Raw genomic sequence first — 16,385 nt, forward strand, 5'->3', positions numbered from 1 at the left:
AGGGGGAGGGGCAGAACCCCACCCGCATAGCAGCTCCCACTGGATCCCGTTTCCACCAGAGAATGTTCGATGCAAGTCGCAAGTTTCTGCGTACCCTCTCCCACTGGGCCATCCATGTGTGAATACATCACGCCACCTCGGAAGGAAAGTATATCCGCACAAAACCATCCGAGCATGAAACATGCGGTCATCTGATTTAATCGACTCCCGCACGTTTCAAATTTGGACAACTCAGATGGAGTGCAAGCCTCCTTACCACCAGGTTACCACCCTGGTGGTGGTAATAGCAACATCCTTCCCGAAGGATACTAGCAAAAGTACCAAAAGAAAAGGCCTAAATGTCTGATGATTACTTTTAACTCCCCTCCAAATTTTATAATTACTTTTAATACAATTTCTTTTTGCATGTAGGTTGAAAGATAACCGAGTTTATCTTGAGCTTCAACTCTCCTTCTTCCCTCCCAATTTCTAGCAAGGAAAAATCAAACTGAGAATGAAAATAAGTTGCTTGCGTTGAAACAGTAGGCCACTGACTTGCCTTGTCGGTCAAAAAAGAGACACTGTGAAATGTACCAAAGATTTGAATTCAAATACAGCATTCATTCATATTTGGAAGGCAGCAGTATCTTGGGAGGCAGTTCTTCTACCTTGTAGCCCATTGCTTGCAGATCGATAAAGAAAATGCTAAAGATTACCTACCAAATCACCATTTGAAATCGATAATTGGATAATTGGTTAAACAGAAAGCAAGGCTTGAAACACCACCGAAAAGCCAATCAGTGTTCATTAAGGATCGAAGAATTACTGACAACATTCTTAATCCCCAACTATCACACCAGCCCGACAAACCGAGCAACAATTGAGTCGATATCAGTAGCAGCATTCATATATTAATGGCTAGCAGCTTGAAGTAGACAACAGCATGCCACAGTAGGAGATGTACAACCCTATAAAATCTTCTCATTCTTCCATTCTACAACCTATGATTCTTCGTCCAACATCACCTTGATGACTTCATGCTTTTTATTTGGTCAGATTTGGCCTTCCTTCCTTCCTACCCATTTCAACGCTAAATCTTTTCAAACAAAACAACCGAGAAGTGGTTCATTCATTCTGACAGTAGACCCTCATTAAATGGCCTTCAAAAATAAAAACTAGGAATAAACAGAGTAGCAAACATGAATTTCAACCATTTTAAATGTGACTCATGTATATGCATCTTATGCATGTCAGGTGTATGGACGATACCGTCTGTCATCGCGGCTCTCGGTAAGCCTTGAAACAGAAATAACACAAAATGTTATAAGCAGTAAGATAACTCTATAACATTAATATGTCACAACACATATGCGAAACCGCTATCAAAACTTTTTGTAGTAACTTCCTGTAAAGCTTTCTTCCCCTCCCTTCTCACAAAAAAAGGCCAGTCCCTAGATCATGATTTAGTCTTACATGTGGCGCATCATTCCAACATATATCATCATCTAGGCAGTGATACAAAAAGAGCTTCAGCAACATAGAGACACTCAAATGATAAGGGAAGACAACAGAAAAGAATAAAAAGGTTTGAACTAGGGTCTATGTTGATTAAGTTATAAATTAAACAAGACCACTCATTATGAGATAAAGAGCAATATTGTAACAGGCAAACTGACCTTCAAATGATTAGCTCAACAGGTCTGAGTCTAACTTCAACAACAGCATATCTCACTCCACAAAGATTTCACTGTGGAAAGGCACCTTAACCTTGTCTTTCGATATCACCAACCAGCCAACTCTTGCCATGTATTACCCACAAAACCCTTCTTCTATGTACAGGGTTCCAAAGAATTCCATACATCAACATCATCTAAGACTGCTGATAGGTTTGCTCTCAAATATTAGCGCAACCCTGGACTTACCAGAGCAGCAGAAGCAAAGAGAATTATTTACTTCTGGTTGGCAGGCCCGCCAGTCCAGTAAGTCTTGACAGCCACCAGGATCTTCTCAGGGTTGAAGGGTCCGCTCTCATGATCCATGATCTGACTCTTCCATCTCATTCCATTTGTTATGGCCTGGACCTTCACCAGGACATCCACTGTATCCCTAAAGATCACTGTTCCTTCTGGCCTCAGTATCCTATCCATCTCCAAAAGAATGTATGTAATGTCACACCTGCAACCATCGCCATTAATTAAGATCACAAATACCTTAAGAAACTTATGCTTGTCAGTAGATTAAAGTTGGTGTTATGATCATGAGGAATCACATCCAATCCACCCCATAGCACCAATTTGGTACATCATATTAATCATATATGACAACATATCATAACATTTTTCCTCAAAAAAGAAAACATATAACTCAAATGAAATAATCTCTGAGATGTCAAACGATTTGGTTCGTCCGTGTCTAATAATAATATATATATATATATATATATATATATATATAATATGTTAGAACATTCCGAGTAGCTTTTAGAAGAAAATCAAATAATATTCAGAACGTTCAAGTTTGATCACTTCCACTGTTGGACAACGAGCACATCACTCAAAAATTTTGAATTATATAACAGTCAGGAAACGTAAGAGATGAAAACACCTTTGAAGTAAGCGAACTGAGTGAAATTTCCCAAGAACATTCCGAGTAGCTTTGAATATATAATATGCCAGAACATTCCAAGTAGCTTTTACAAGAAAATAATTTCAGAACATTTAAGTTTAATCTCAAACATCATCGTATAACAAGCACATCACTTCAAGGAACTTTGAATATCTAACAGTTTGGAAAGGTAAGCGATGAAAACACCTGTGAAGTAAGTGAACTGAGTGAAATTTGACAAGATCTCCCTACTCAGCTGTAGATAATGCAACTAGATTGTAGTTTTTTGGTAACGCATTATGAATAAGATAAGCATTAAAGGAGCCCTTCCATTACCTATCCTGATAAATGCTGAACACACCATCGGCATGGATGAGGTCATAAGTCCTTGGATATGTCGAGAAAGCTTCACACCAGTCCTGGTAGGTACCAATAAAACCTCGCTCATAGATAACACCAAGTGTGTCCTGCTGTGTGTCAGCAGGTACCACATTCATCACCCACACAGGGTACTTCACCAGAGCTGCTGCAAACCCCCCCAAGTTGGCATTCATGTCCATAACATTTCGATATCGCCCCTCGGTCAGAGGTGGAATGATCTTCTTGTAGCGTGCCAACCGCTCCTTCCACATATTGTTGTCTTCCTGGAATTTCTCAGCAGTGATGCCCGGGATGGATCCCCTGCTTATTCTTGGTGGAATAGCAAATGCCCTTTCTGGCCATTTCTCCAACATCCCACCCGCGACTTCTTCCGAGCTACTCACCTCTGGTAATGGGGTGATGCAAGTCTCCATTTTCTTATACCTACGTATCATAATCGGTCAGTCATAGCCGTTTGTTGTATAGAAAATAAAGCAAGAAATGAAAGCAAAACAATATCACTTCCGCTACACACTTCTCATCATGTCTCTGTCAGTGGAGCTCAATTCTTTTTGCCCAAACGTATGCATCAACATGGGTGCCTAAAATGTGGTATTCTTGTAGAAAGATGGTTATGGGCCACCTAATCATTGGCATCAATCACTAACATATGCAACTATTTGGAATGCATGCCCGCTGCTAAATAAATTTTTAAGTCCACTGCCAAAAAATTCACAAAACTAGTGGCAGTCCATAAGGTAGAGCAAAAACATACACTGAGAGAAATATATCTCTTACCAGGCAGCGTCTGGATTGTCATTCCTGCATATATGTGGTGTTTTATAGACCTTCCGGTTTTGAATGCATTGTATGTGGTTGATGGGTTTTTGCCAAATTGCAAGATCACCTTTCTCAATCACTTTCTTCCAGCAAAGACGCTTTGCTAAGTCCTCAATTGCATCTTGTTCATGTTTCAGATCCTCTTGGGTCCTCTCCCATCCTCGATAGTGTTTCTTCCAATTTATTGGAGGGCCTGAGAGGATCCAATAGCCTCCCGGTCTCAAAACTCTATCCACTTCAATTAGATACAGGCCATCTGATGAAAAAAAATCAACAAGGTTCAACCGATATAAAGTGTAAAGCTTTCGTGGCGGAACACTAGTAATTATACTTGATAAACTTCTGAATGTATGAATAATTTGACTTAAACTAATATTTATGACATATTCGAAGAAAATAAAAGGATCCATGATTTCCTTCTGGAATATAAAGGATGCAAGCCAAAAGGCAAACAATGGCATAATCTCTAGCAAGGAAATTCAGATATGCATGAGTTGTGTCTGTTATTGACAGGGATAACGTCATGAAAACCTACCATATTTTTCCCAAGGGATCAAACATCGAGAGCAATGAGCCATGTCGAAAGCTCTAGCAGGATATGGAATTCGTTCTGTTGCCATCACACCTATCATTGCTGGGACTCCCCGTTCCAATGCAAACTGCACCTGTGCCTCGTGCGAATCTCTCGGAGCAAATGACATGGCCAGAATGTTCCTATTCAGAAGATAAGCCCCCCAGCTCGCAACCTCCAATCACCAAACAAAATTAAAAGATCTCAGATATTCACACACTCTTAGAATCAAACTGCTCAAAACACAAAAGAGAGAGGTAATGTTGCCTTACTCCACATCCAGTATCAATTGCAGTTCTAATGTTTCCATTGGTTAATGGGATGAGAGCATTAATATCATCGATGTAAGAATCGGCACCCCTTGGGAACATTGTGCCACCACCAGGGAACCTAAATCGGCTGCCTTCAACTTGGATCCAGTTTTGAACAGCTTTTTCGATGCTGAGCTCTCTATGAGGAATGTTATCATACCAAGCATAGTCTCTACTCTGCGGCCATTTGAATGGGTTCTTGTACTTTGGTGGCGCAGGGATTAAGCATCGGAGAAACTCTTCTTTCTGAGGGCAGTGCCGCTCGCGATACTTCAGCATCGCCTTAACAAACTTCCGCGCTCTCCTTGGGTCTTGACAAGGGGTGAACTCACTGTATTTCAAGTCACAAGAGGGGAATTTCTCGGTGGAAAGTGAGGATTCATTGAAGCCTACTTGGTGGTGAGCTTGGAAATCAAGGCTGGAACCTGAGGAGGATGATTGGGTGGTGGGGCCATTGCATTTTGACACAATGGAGGAAATGGGATTGGATGTGGATGGGGTGATGGTGTTCTGCCAAGCACCAAGCATGTAAAACAGAACGCAGAGACCACTCAAGCCCAAGATCCAAGTAAGGCGCTCCCTTCTGGATCCCAACTGATGCATCTTGGGAGATCCATTGTACTCTTTTCCCATTAGACCTGAAGAAATTTTTAAAGAGGTGTCTTACAACTTCAAAAAAAAAAAAAAAAACAGAGCAAAAATTTAGAGCTAAAGATCAACCATAGAATATAAAAGGTCTTCCTTTGACACCCCAAGAGAAGCATTTAACAAACAAGGTGGTTTCATATATTTCAAAGTAGTTCTTGAAGGAGTAAAACTTAAGCTAAAGATCAACCATAGAACAGAAATGTTACTCCTGTGACACCAAAAACTGAAATGCACTTTTTTCAGTTCCACTCACCTTTTCTGAGAGGTAGAAGATGAATCAAGACTGCTTAAACTTGGTTAATGGGTTTTTCCAGGGAAGAAACGCAATTCTTAAGCTCTATACATATAAAGGATCACATATGCATGCATCAATTTCAAACAGTACTGGTTTCAGTGTTGTTAGTAGTAGATTTTCTTAATAAAGCTTATGAATACAAGACATGTACTTTGAGGAAGTAGTAGTGAATGTTACACCTTCTAAAGATAGGTTGCTCATGACTTTAAAAGCATTAAGCTGATTAAAAGGTCAGTAATAGTGACAAGTAGAAGAGTGTAAGGGGATGTAGATAGTTGAGGTTTAGACTATAACCAAAAGAGGCATCTGGAAGGCAGTATTGCTTCCTATAGTAACAGCCAGCCAGAAGAGGTCTAATACTAATGGGTTTTGCAGCAACAAGGAGATATCAAATGGATCAATTTAATAAAAGTAGGGAGAAGGGTCAGATCTGACATAGGAAAAAAATCTGAACTGGACCTGAGTGATAGATCATACAAATGGAAAGAAAAATAAGTACATAAACCGGATATTATGATCTATATGATGAGGAACACAGAAAGCAGAGGCCTAAAAAGAGAAACATTCAAAGCTGAAGCCATTGATTGCGTTTTTTCTTCCATGACAGAGATTAAAAGACATATACTCAAGAAGAAATAATAGAGCAAAAGCAAAAAGAGAAGAACCACACCAACCACTGCCACCACCCTGAACTACCACTCAAGACATCCAGATCAAAAAGGGCAAAGACAAAAGCTAGACTCCACCACCACCTCCCACCTATATATATATTAAACCCCAGTTCAAAGTTATCCAAAACTAAGGAGCCATCAAAGGATCCATCACAACCACAGAAGGTACAGAAAAGGGAGAGAAAGAAGAGCACTGAAGCTCACCAAACCACCCAATAATCAGACTACTCTCAGAGCTCCTGAGGAACAGCAGTCCCTCCACATGGACTTCCCATAAACAATAAAGAGAGAGTTTCATGAAGTTCCCATAAGGCCGTACCTGAGTATCGAGTAAAGGAGCCTGCCCACCCCCTTCTAGTGCAATATCTTAGCAGAGCACTCTCCTCACCTCTCTGTCTCTCTCTGAAGCCAGTCTTTTCGGCACAGCGGAGCAGGAGGAGGCGTCACGTAAAGCCTCCGCTTTGTGTTGTGTGATCCGGGGAAGGGGAGATCTCTCTCCCTCTATTTTTCTAGTCTCTCTCTCTTCTTCTTCTTTTTTTTTTTTCCTTCCAGAGTTTGATCTCAATCAGTGGTTTTGGAGACTGCGAGGAGATTGACCTGCCTTAAAAGCGCGTGAATTGGTGGGCCTCCATCTAAATTTTCCCCATGAAAAATACTTAGTTCAACCCGTCCACCGACACCCAAAAGAAAACCCAACTTAGTGCCCTCACTGATTTATGTAGGGCCCAGACCTAGTTTCATTGTTAAGTAACAGAGTGTGAGGTCGGGTTTAGTGGTTTATCATTTATGATTTTTAAATTAGCATTAGTTTTTGACTACAATAGTAGACTAACGTTTGAGAGTGGGAACCGAGGGGACGAATCTCGAGTTCTTTCTGGCTACCATAAGTGGAAGCAGTGGTAAAAGATTTCGTTCTTTGTTAATTATAATATTATACCTAAAAGTGTTATAGAATTGCGCGCGGACAGCATAAAGAGTCATGGGAGAGAAAAAGGCCGAGTAGCTTCTGGGAAAAGGACATATATTGAAACGGGAAACGATGCGGAAAAACCATAATAAATCAAGCTCGTTTCCCTTGAAATTATTTTCATATTTTATATATATATAAATTGAGGCAAAAAAAAGCCGCTGCGTTTTTATTGAAAATTAATTATATTTATAACACAGATAAAAGGCAAAAATGAGTTACATTGTAAAAAAAAAAAAGCAACATATGCGAAAAAAAAGTTAAATGATATCAAACCAAGTGTCTGATAATAAATACATAAAATATTGATGCCTATAATAAAAAATTATGAAAGAAACATTTATTATTTGAAAGTTTTAATTAATTTTACAAAAAAATTTAGAACAATACTTTTCTTCTATATTACTTATCACAGAAAAGTAAGCTACTGTATTCTATTTTATATTTAAATAAATTTTTCAAAAAAATATTAAAATTCAGAACGGCAGCAAGCATCAAATTTCAAGTAAGAGTCTGACTTGAGAGAGGAATCATGGTTACTGGGAGTGAAAAATAAATGGAATATGTTTAACAAGACCGAAGGGAATAAGGAAGGAATACGTTTCCCATAAAAAAAAGGGTAAAGAATTTAATGGACGGACACAACTGGGGCCCTGACACGGTATCACGTGGTCGTGGGAGGTGTCACTGTGTCAGTCTCCGTCTCTGTGAGCCCAATGGACACGGATCTAAATCAACATCGAATGGAGAGATTTAACCAATCAGATGCCGTCCGATAAAATTCCTATGGTCCCGATTGGCGAGCATTCAAAAACACTAGAGGCTTGGAATACCAGTTTGCCCAAACACAAACCATGCTGACTTGTCCCCGAAAAAAAAACACACACGCGTTCGAAACTTGTGACAGCAAACGCCGTTTGAACTTTGAACTGGGTGTTTTGGAAAGCCAAGTATAAATGAAGTATTTCTTAGCTGAGATTAGAAAACAAAAAGTTCTCTCTTAATGGTTCTTTACGATCCATTGAAGGTAGATTATCACTTGTGCATGATCCCGTCAACTTTATGCACCCATTTTAAAGCATTTTGAATTGTCGGCTGTGTATCTAAATTTTATCCTAGTCTCAAGCAATTTAAATTTGATTTTTACTTGTTTATCAGCTATTCAACTCGACTGAAAATTCGGTACCTGATTATTTATCTTAATCATGATTTAATTTTAATTAAAAAAGAAAGTATCGATTTCTTTATGGCTCAATACCAAGGACTTAAGCTTGACTTATATCTTCGTCAATATTTTAACCGAGATTTCTTTCGTACTAATTCTAAATATTTTTTTAAAATAAAAAAAAAAATATGTATGCATGTATAAAACAAGCATGCTTTGGTGAGAAACAAAGTATACCTAAGGTTCAAAATCAAACAAGGGCTCCAAATTGAATATGATTAGAGTGCGACTTATGCTATACATGTGGTCATTGAAACACCACATGCATGTAGGTGAGAGGCTTCAAGAATGAACCTCCTTCGCGAGTACAGAGAAAATAGTAGAATAGATAGATTTCCGAAAGGGTGGACCTGCACTTATGTGCTCTTAGTCAGACAAGGAGTCAAAATTAATGTTTCTTCCTTTGCCCTTGGCATATTAGATGAAGAAGAAGGAATAAAAAGAATGATGGAGAGAAGGTAGTGAGCCTTGTTTTGAAAAGGATGGGTCAAGAAAAAGAAGGAACAAGGCGGGCAAGTGGGCAAGGTGGATGTGGGGCATGTTGCCAATATATATGGTCAGAAATAAAAAATAGCTCGGCATTGAGCAGAAAGATAATCAGCGAAGCTTGGGAAAGCAGCATGATTGGATAGAGATGATAAGGCTGAGAACAAAATGGTGCAAAAGAAAAGAGATTGGAGGGACAAGGATAAAAATCTATTTTAAAAATAAAAGTAAAAATTTTTCATCTTTATTTTTTTCAGAAATAATAAAAATTATACAAAATAGAAACAAAGATAAAATAATTAAATATATTTTCCGTATTAAATCTTAGCTTTTTGTTTTTAAAAGAAAAGGTACCCAACAGAGCCGAGGCATTCATGAAAAAAGACATCCTTTATCTAAATACAAGTGGACATACGGGCTGTAGCATAAAGAAAGGAAAGACGTTGTGTGAAAAAGATGACATTTAAATGTGGGGTTTGGGCGTCTACAGGTGCCTTCTGTTTGTGGTCCAAACCTTCGGTCCTCATCTACTTCTTGTGGTGTGATAGGAGAACCAGAAACTTCCAGACAACGACTTAAGTTTTTGGTTTTTTATTCTCATAAGCATGAACAAACCCTATATATCATTTCGAGGTAGCAATTAGGTTGAATCAATCGAATCAGATATAAGATTGATCAAAAATTCATCAATCTAAATTCAATTTATTTACCAAACAGATCAAAAATTCAAACCTAAATATAATTATTTTATTGAATAAATAATTTAGTTCGATCTATAATGAATTGAATCGAGTTAAATAGATTAAATATTTAAGCATTGCCGCCTCTAATATTGGTTTAACAAAAAATGAAGTTTGGGTTGGGTGCAATCATGATCGAACCACTTGATGGTCCATTGAATTACGTAGAGCAGAATGAGATTAGTGTGTAGTAATTACTGGAAAAATGCATGTTAGTTCATTTGCTCCGCCAATCGTGAATCCTTTTCTTTGAAACCCCTGTGCTAATTCCAGGATGGAACTAATTGTTGCCATCCAATCCGCCTTCTCCAGGCTGGCAACGAGGTAGCCTCGATGGAATAATAGTTATATTATATTATACATATTATTATATTATATTGTTAGGCATATATTGAATATTACATTAATGCTATGAGAAGTTTAAATTGGGCTTCTTCTTTTTTCTCTCTAAGGGTAGAGGGAATAAGGAAGGGTATTTAAACAAAGTTATTCGAGGTTTCAGCTTGTATCGCGATATATTAGGTATAAATTATTCCCAATATAAGTGTAACCATGAGAATTTGTGGATATATATATGGGCTAGATTTAGCTACCCGACATGCTGTTGCAATCTATTTCTACTATGAGTTCAATATTGACTAAAGTTTCTAAGAATATTTTCATAATTTTAGGGATCACATAACAATTTGCATCACCAATAATATTTTTTTTATTAGCCTGATATTGTATCAGCCTATATTATTTTTATTTATTAGAATTATTTTGTTAGAAAAATTTTAGGAATCATATAACAACTCGTATCATCTATAATATTTTTTTTATTAGCCTATATTATTTTTTTTATATGGAATCTATATATGTGTATATAACTTCTGACATGTACCGACTGTGATAGAATAAAAAAATAATTTTTTTCTCTTTTTTTATTATTTTTTTTGCAAATATTTTAACATAGATAAAAAGCTGCTAGTTAATATGAGCTCTCTCTCCCCCCCTCTATTTTAACACGTGTGCATATATATATATATATATATATATATATATATATATATATATATATATATATATATATATATATATATATATATATATGTGTGTGTGTGTGTATGTACATAAGTACGTATGTATGTATGCGTATATGTATATATGCTGATGATCATTCTCTATTTATTAAAGTTCTAACTGTTTAATATAAGTTCTCAAGAAAAGTTGTTGACTCGACATCGAAGTTTGGATTGTTGCCTATATTTTTAAAACCAAACTGGATGGTAAACCGACATCCTATCGGTTCCCAGATTGACCAGGCGGACCGATTTGATCGGCCAGTCCAATTGGTGATGTCAGCAAACATTATTATGATGTCATAACTATAATTTTATTTAAAAATTCTAAAAAATAAGAAAATATATATCGCTCATTCAGTTAGTAATTCTCACTCATCCAATTTCTGGCAAGATAAATCAGCATAATATTATTTCTCTAGTTATAAGTGTTGAAATTTAACACCTAAAAATTGCTGTTGTGCTTTAAAATAATAGACTGAAATAAAACTTTTAAAAATCAATTGGTTGAATGTTCGCATGGATTGAAGCGTGATTCTTTTTAACAAATATGACCGCTGGAAGGTTTAATTTGAATGACTCCTTTAAATATCTAAAAAAACAAAAAATAGAAATGAAGAAAGATATAGTATTTACCTTGGAAGAAGAATTCTCTTGGAAGAGAGAACACCAGTGTGTGAGGAACCGGATAGTGTTTTATTATACTAGAATGTTCCGAAGCTGTGTGATGTTTTGTATCCGACGTGGGATTAAAAATAAAAAATAAAAATTTAGAAACAACTAACAAATAGAAGATGAGGTTGATTTTATTTTTAAAATGTAAAAACCTTTATAAATTAAATCTCCAACAATAAATGGGAACTTTTGTCTCTTAGCCACTAAGAAAGATCTAACCGCAGATATACGAATATACGATGCCCCCTTAAAAAACGAAGAGGCATCGGACGCGAAGCGTGGAAGCATGGAGGGACGGTAGGGTCCCAAAGCCAAGCATGGAGAGGAAAACGAACAAGAGAGGTGTAAGTGAAGGGAAAGGTGGAAGAAACGAACAAGACCTGGTGGTGCCAGGGCGAGCCTTGAAGATGAGAGCAGCAGCAACGAAGAGCTCACCAACCTGCTGAAGAAGTGAAATGTTACACCCATCAAGGCTCCGACATCTATATATTTTAATTTGATCAAACTACAATAAATTTTAATAAATAATTCTTTATAAGGATTATTTTTTTTAGAAGCGTGTACATATGGATTATGGATACCAAGGACTGCAGCCTACAGGAGGAGAGGAAACAGTCACGAAAAGCAGCCGAAAAAGCGGCTACTGGCATCAAATATTAGCAATAATAAAGGCAAATGGAGAAGGAATAATTAAATTAAAATGAAGATTCTCAATTTTCATTAATTCAAGCTACTGTTAAGCTGTTACAGTAAGCAGCTATAGCTTAAAAGCAAGAACAAATTCTCCAATACACACACACACACACAAAAAGAGGAGCAATAGATAGATACAAAGAAATCAGTAAATCACCATTATTCCTAGGTTCAATGTTGGACATTAAACTTTGTTTTGATATTATTTAGTTGGCTTTAGTTTGTTTCATAGGTCTTACCTCGAAAGCTTGAGTTGGCTCCCAACATTCCGCACTTGATCAGCTTGCTCTCTGGTTCAGAGTGATCGAATGGGGGGATTGTAGATGAAGATGGAAAAGAGTAAATAGTCTTAGTTTAATGGATAGTTTGCAATGAACTCGGCGGAGGGAGCGGCACCGGCGAGGAGATGGCGATGGTGGCGGCGGCGGCGGAAGAAGCGTTGTGGGAGCACTTGTGGCCGCCAAGGGCCTGGCCGGAGACGATGACGCGGAAGCAGAACGGGCACTCCCCTTAATATATATATATATATATATAGATAGATCGGACTGGATCGGTTCTTTGACCAAAGTTTGACCATTTTTAAAAGATTCTTTGAACTGGGTGCGGTTAAACCGATCAAACCGGCTGGGCTGTTTCCGAAAACAATGGTGACCGGAAGCATGGATTCCAAACTCTTTTTATCTAGGAGGGAAATTTTTTTTATTAAAATATATTTTTTTAAAAAACTGTTGCTTGCATATGTGATATTTGAAAAAGTAGTTTTTAAAAATTAGAAGCACATTTCAGTAGTTGAGCATTTATTTTTTGAAAAAAATTATATAAAATATCTATTATATTCTTAAAAAATATTATTTTAATTTTAAAAAAACTAATTTTTAGTCTTTAGAAATTAGACTTTCTATATTCTATATGAATTTATCTTTTTTTATAAAATTATTTTTATTTAAAAAACTCTAACTAAATATAAAATATTTTTTTAGTTGACCCATTTTCCCTCTCTTTCTTTCGTGAACGTAACGAATCCTTAATGCATTCTAACTATTATTTATTTTCTAAAAAGTTCTAATTTTTTTTTTTTTGGGAAAACGTAGTGAGAATGCGAATTTAATTCATCCATCCAATGCGGCTGAGTTGGCATCATCGGTTTTTGAATTTGAATTCGTTCTAGAGTGCTCTAGAGTGTTCCGTGGCACCATGGTGCAACGGAACATCAGAGGCACGGGCACCAGAGGCGCGAGGTTGATAGCGGCGGATGGACAGAAAATATTTAACATATTTATTATTGCCGTTAAGCTTAGCGCAATATGGAAGGAGCCACATATGCAAGATGAATGCTGAGTGGATTCGAGATTCAGGCTCTAGTGATAAATTTAGTCCATTCCTATGTGATATTCGCAAGCTCTTAACTGCAGGTGGACTTTCGGAAACTATACATGTCTACAGAGAGGTGAATAGTGTGGCTGATTAGGTGGTCTCATTCGTAGCTCGTCATGTTGGAGGTTTTATTTAAGTTGACGCCGCTGAGGTGCTCCACGTCTGGTGTTATTTATTTAATAAGAATATTTTAAGAAGGTTTAATGTCTTAGATCCCATGCATGTCAAGGATTCCTATTTGAAACGCTGATGTACAGGGAGTTAACATTTTGGGACCATAACTTCCGTTTCAGGTTGCCCGTCTTCGTTTTTTTTAAAAAAAAAGATAAAAAAAACTCACCCATCTCAGCCTTTGTCTCCTTTTGGCTTTTAGGAGGAAACCACACCCTCCTCGATAATGGCCGACGTAGACAACAGATTAGTTCCACCGTAGCAACTGGGCGCCCGCTTTGTCAGAAAAATGTTTGATACGAACAGACAAGTTTTATTCATATCCTCTCTACTCAAAAGTGAGTACGTCACACTTGGCACCACTAAAGCTACAAACGAACCAATAAATGCTTCTAGACCCCATGTTCAAGTAGTGTTACCGTATTTTAATTGACGAACTTAGAACCATACAGTTAGAAGACAACGTCTAGATCCACTGAGCTACCACCTCGGTGGCGACAAACCCTTGTTTACTCCATGGTGTTTATAACTATTGCATGCAGGGGATGAGGCCAGGATATTTTACTTTGGAATTGTTAAAAAAAAAAAGAGAGATGCCTAGATGGATACTTAGGATTGTGTAAATCAAAAAAGATTAGTTTTATTTTTAATATTACAATTGAAACTCTTGGAGATAGGACTCCAATCCCTTAAATGATGGTGGAGCCCAGCTGCTGCTCTTTTTATATTGTGTAAGAATGTTGGATGGTTATCCACCTTCTCATAACTTTGTGCTTCTCATAACTTTGTGCAATGGTACTCTTGGCCAGCTAAATAGAGTACAAAGTTATTTATTATTTTGTCGGTACTCACTACCTAGTTCGTACCATCTCATTTAAAGAGAGGACATGGAAATAAAGAAATAGTAAAAAATACTATTCAGTGATAAAAGTGGTTGGAGAAAATAGAGACCGGAGAGATGTTTAAGGTTATTTCACTATTTTTATGAAATAATTTTAATCTGGTTGTATAACTTTGTTACTGAGTAATAGTGTTCATGCCTTCTTGAGCGTTACCTGGTTGGTTAGTTGAATATTTTTATGTTATCTATTCTCTAATCAGTATACAAATATAAATTTATTGTCTTCCTCCAACTTTTGGCGACGGAGGTATAGCCAAATAGCCAATGCCTCCATAGTCTATGCCTATGCCCCGTTTCATATAATTTGCACAACGAGCACCGAGCAGGAGTACCCGGTGGTTTTCCTATGCTTGCGACCAAACTTGGCGGTACTATTTCCGCCTCACTTACAAATTTTTTTACGGTTGAACCCTTCTTTCATTTAAAACAGAGGTTTGGCTACAGCCTCCACCACCCCGCACCAGCATCGGCCTTCACCGGCCCTCTATTAGTCTTCGCCATCCTCCGCCGGCCTTCCTCTCTTCTTCGCTATTTTTCTCTCTTTTTTTTTCTCCCATAATCTCCTATGTCGGTATAGGCTTGGCATAATATGACATAGCTTCGTATCGACTTGTGTCACTGGGCAACCTGTACAGTGTCTGATACCGGTACAGTAGATTCTGTTTGCCACCATCCCAAGTGGCAGTGGAAGGGATGTACATAATTTTAAATACATAGAAGATGGGATGGGTATGGCTATTTTTGGATGGGGTGTGAGTCCCCATGTAGTCAAATATATTATCCTCCTCTACCTCATTAATTAAGTGGATGGTATTAAATTTGCAGTGCATAAATAGATATTCATTTCTATTAAGAGTGACTAGTTTTTGTACGTGACATGGTCATGGTTTATTCAAGAAGAATGGTTATTTGTTATATGGTTGTGATCACATTGATCAAAAGAAATATGTTTTAAATTATTTTTTTTAAAGGGTGAGCGCATGAGGAGCAGAATCTTTGCTTTTCTTTGCTCTCTTTTATAATTATATATATTAAGTGTTTGTATCAAAAAAGGTTTGTCTGTTTACAGCCGAAAGAGCCGGGGGCAAAAGACTTTACGTGGACTACTTTATAAAGTTCTCTTCTAAGAGCATTTAATTATGCTTGATGTAATATTTTGGAGTCATTTTTACTTGAGCGATGCCCCACAAATGAAACTACTCTACAAGAGTGTCAATCTTGTAGAGTTAATAGTTGCCGAGCTATAATGCAGGGATGGAGATTGTATCTTTTGTACGAAGAAAGGATTCAATTTTTTTAGCACAAATTTATCGTTGGATCATCCACTACTCATTTTGGGATCTGAACTAGCTTATGAATGAAGCACCTTGAAAGTCATATTGTGGATGATCGAAGTGTGATTTTGCATGAAAAAGACTCTTTCTTTTTTGCGCGAAAGATACACATTTAATTATTAATTATATATCATGTAAACTTTTTATAGTAAATAAAATTATATTTTGTATGCATTAACTGAGCAATTGATTCTAAAAATATACTAGTAGAGAATAGATGGACAATGTATATGGGAGATAACTAGTTAAATATTTTTATCGTCCAAACTCATGATCTCCGCTAATCTAAGCTTCATGTAAATTATTAAAAAAATCAATTGATACTATATAATAAACTTTACAATATAAAATAAAAATATTGAGTGACATATAAATCTTTAAAAAAAAAAGCACAGCTGGCAACTTTCAATTGCTCTGGCTAATGGCCAGCTTTCAATGCTTGTGTACAATATGCCAGTGAATGGACCAAGCAAAACGCC

The 16,385-nt window shown here is 37.1% G+C and overlaps 1 protein-coding gene across 4 annotated transcripts; it reads right to left on the reverse strand.

Annotated features, from left to right (window-relative positions):
* Positions 1–1,298: 1,298 nt before the first annotated feature.
* LOC103724152 (probable methyltransferase PMT17) lies at positions 1,299–11,833 on the reverse strand. Of its 4 annotated transcripts, XR_606771.4 has the most exons (7): positions 6,484–6,824; positions 4,627–5,303; positions 4,319–4,529; positions 3,742–4,039; positions 2,920–3,387; positions 1,656–2,154; positions 1,299–1,484 (listed from the first exon to the last, which is right to left on the reverse strand). XR_606771.4 is itself a non-coding variant. In XM_039114810.1 (6 exons), exons 2-6 carry the CDS (start codon positions 5,296–5,298, stop codon positions 1,929–1,931), a joined length of 1,875 nt encoding a protein of 624 aa, XP_038970738.1. In that variant the 5' UTR covers positions 5,299–5,303; positions 11,814–11,833; the 3' UTR covers positions 1,508–1,928. The 4 variants fall into 4 exon arrangements, 3 of the variants coding, with proteins under 3 accessions (XP_038970738.1, XP_008813543.2, XP_008813541.2); XM_039114810.1 differs by lacking the exons at positions 1,299–1,484; positions 6,484–6,824 and adding an exon at positions 11,814–11,833 and having other exon boundaries at positions 1,508–2,154; XM_008815321.3 differs by lacking the exon at positions 1,299–1,484 and having other exon boundaries at positions 1,508–2,154; positions 6,599–6,857.
* Positions 11,834–16,385: the final 4,552 nt, after the last annotated feature.

The sequence above is a fragment of the Phoenix dactylifera genome, chromosome 17 (assembly GCF_009389715.1).
Source record: "Phoenix dactylifera cultivar Barhee BC4 chromosome 17, palm_55x_up_171113_PBpolish2nd_filt_p, whole genome shotgun sequence".
Taxonomy (NCBI): Eukaryota; Viridiplantae; Streptophyta; class Magnoliopsida; order Arecales; family Arecaceae; genus Phoenix; species Phoenix dactylifera.

What these genes read in the sequence shown, in the direction of transcription:
- LOC103724152 (XM_008815319.4), bottom strand. Translation starts at nt 6,577, where the DNA reads ATGAAACTCTCTCTTTATTGTTTATGGGAAGTCCATGTGGAGGGACTG. An exon ending in TCTGATTATTGGGTGGTTTG is followed by an intron (nt 5,304 to 6,483) that starts GTGAGCTTCAGT and finishes AAATTTCTTCAG; the next exon opens with GTCTAATGGGAAAAGAGTAC. An exon ending in TTCAGCATTTATCAGGATAG is followed by an intron (nt 2,155 to 2,919) that starts GTAATGGAAGGG and finishes CGATGGTTGCAG; the next exon opens with GTGTGACATTACATACATTC.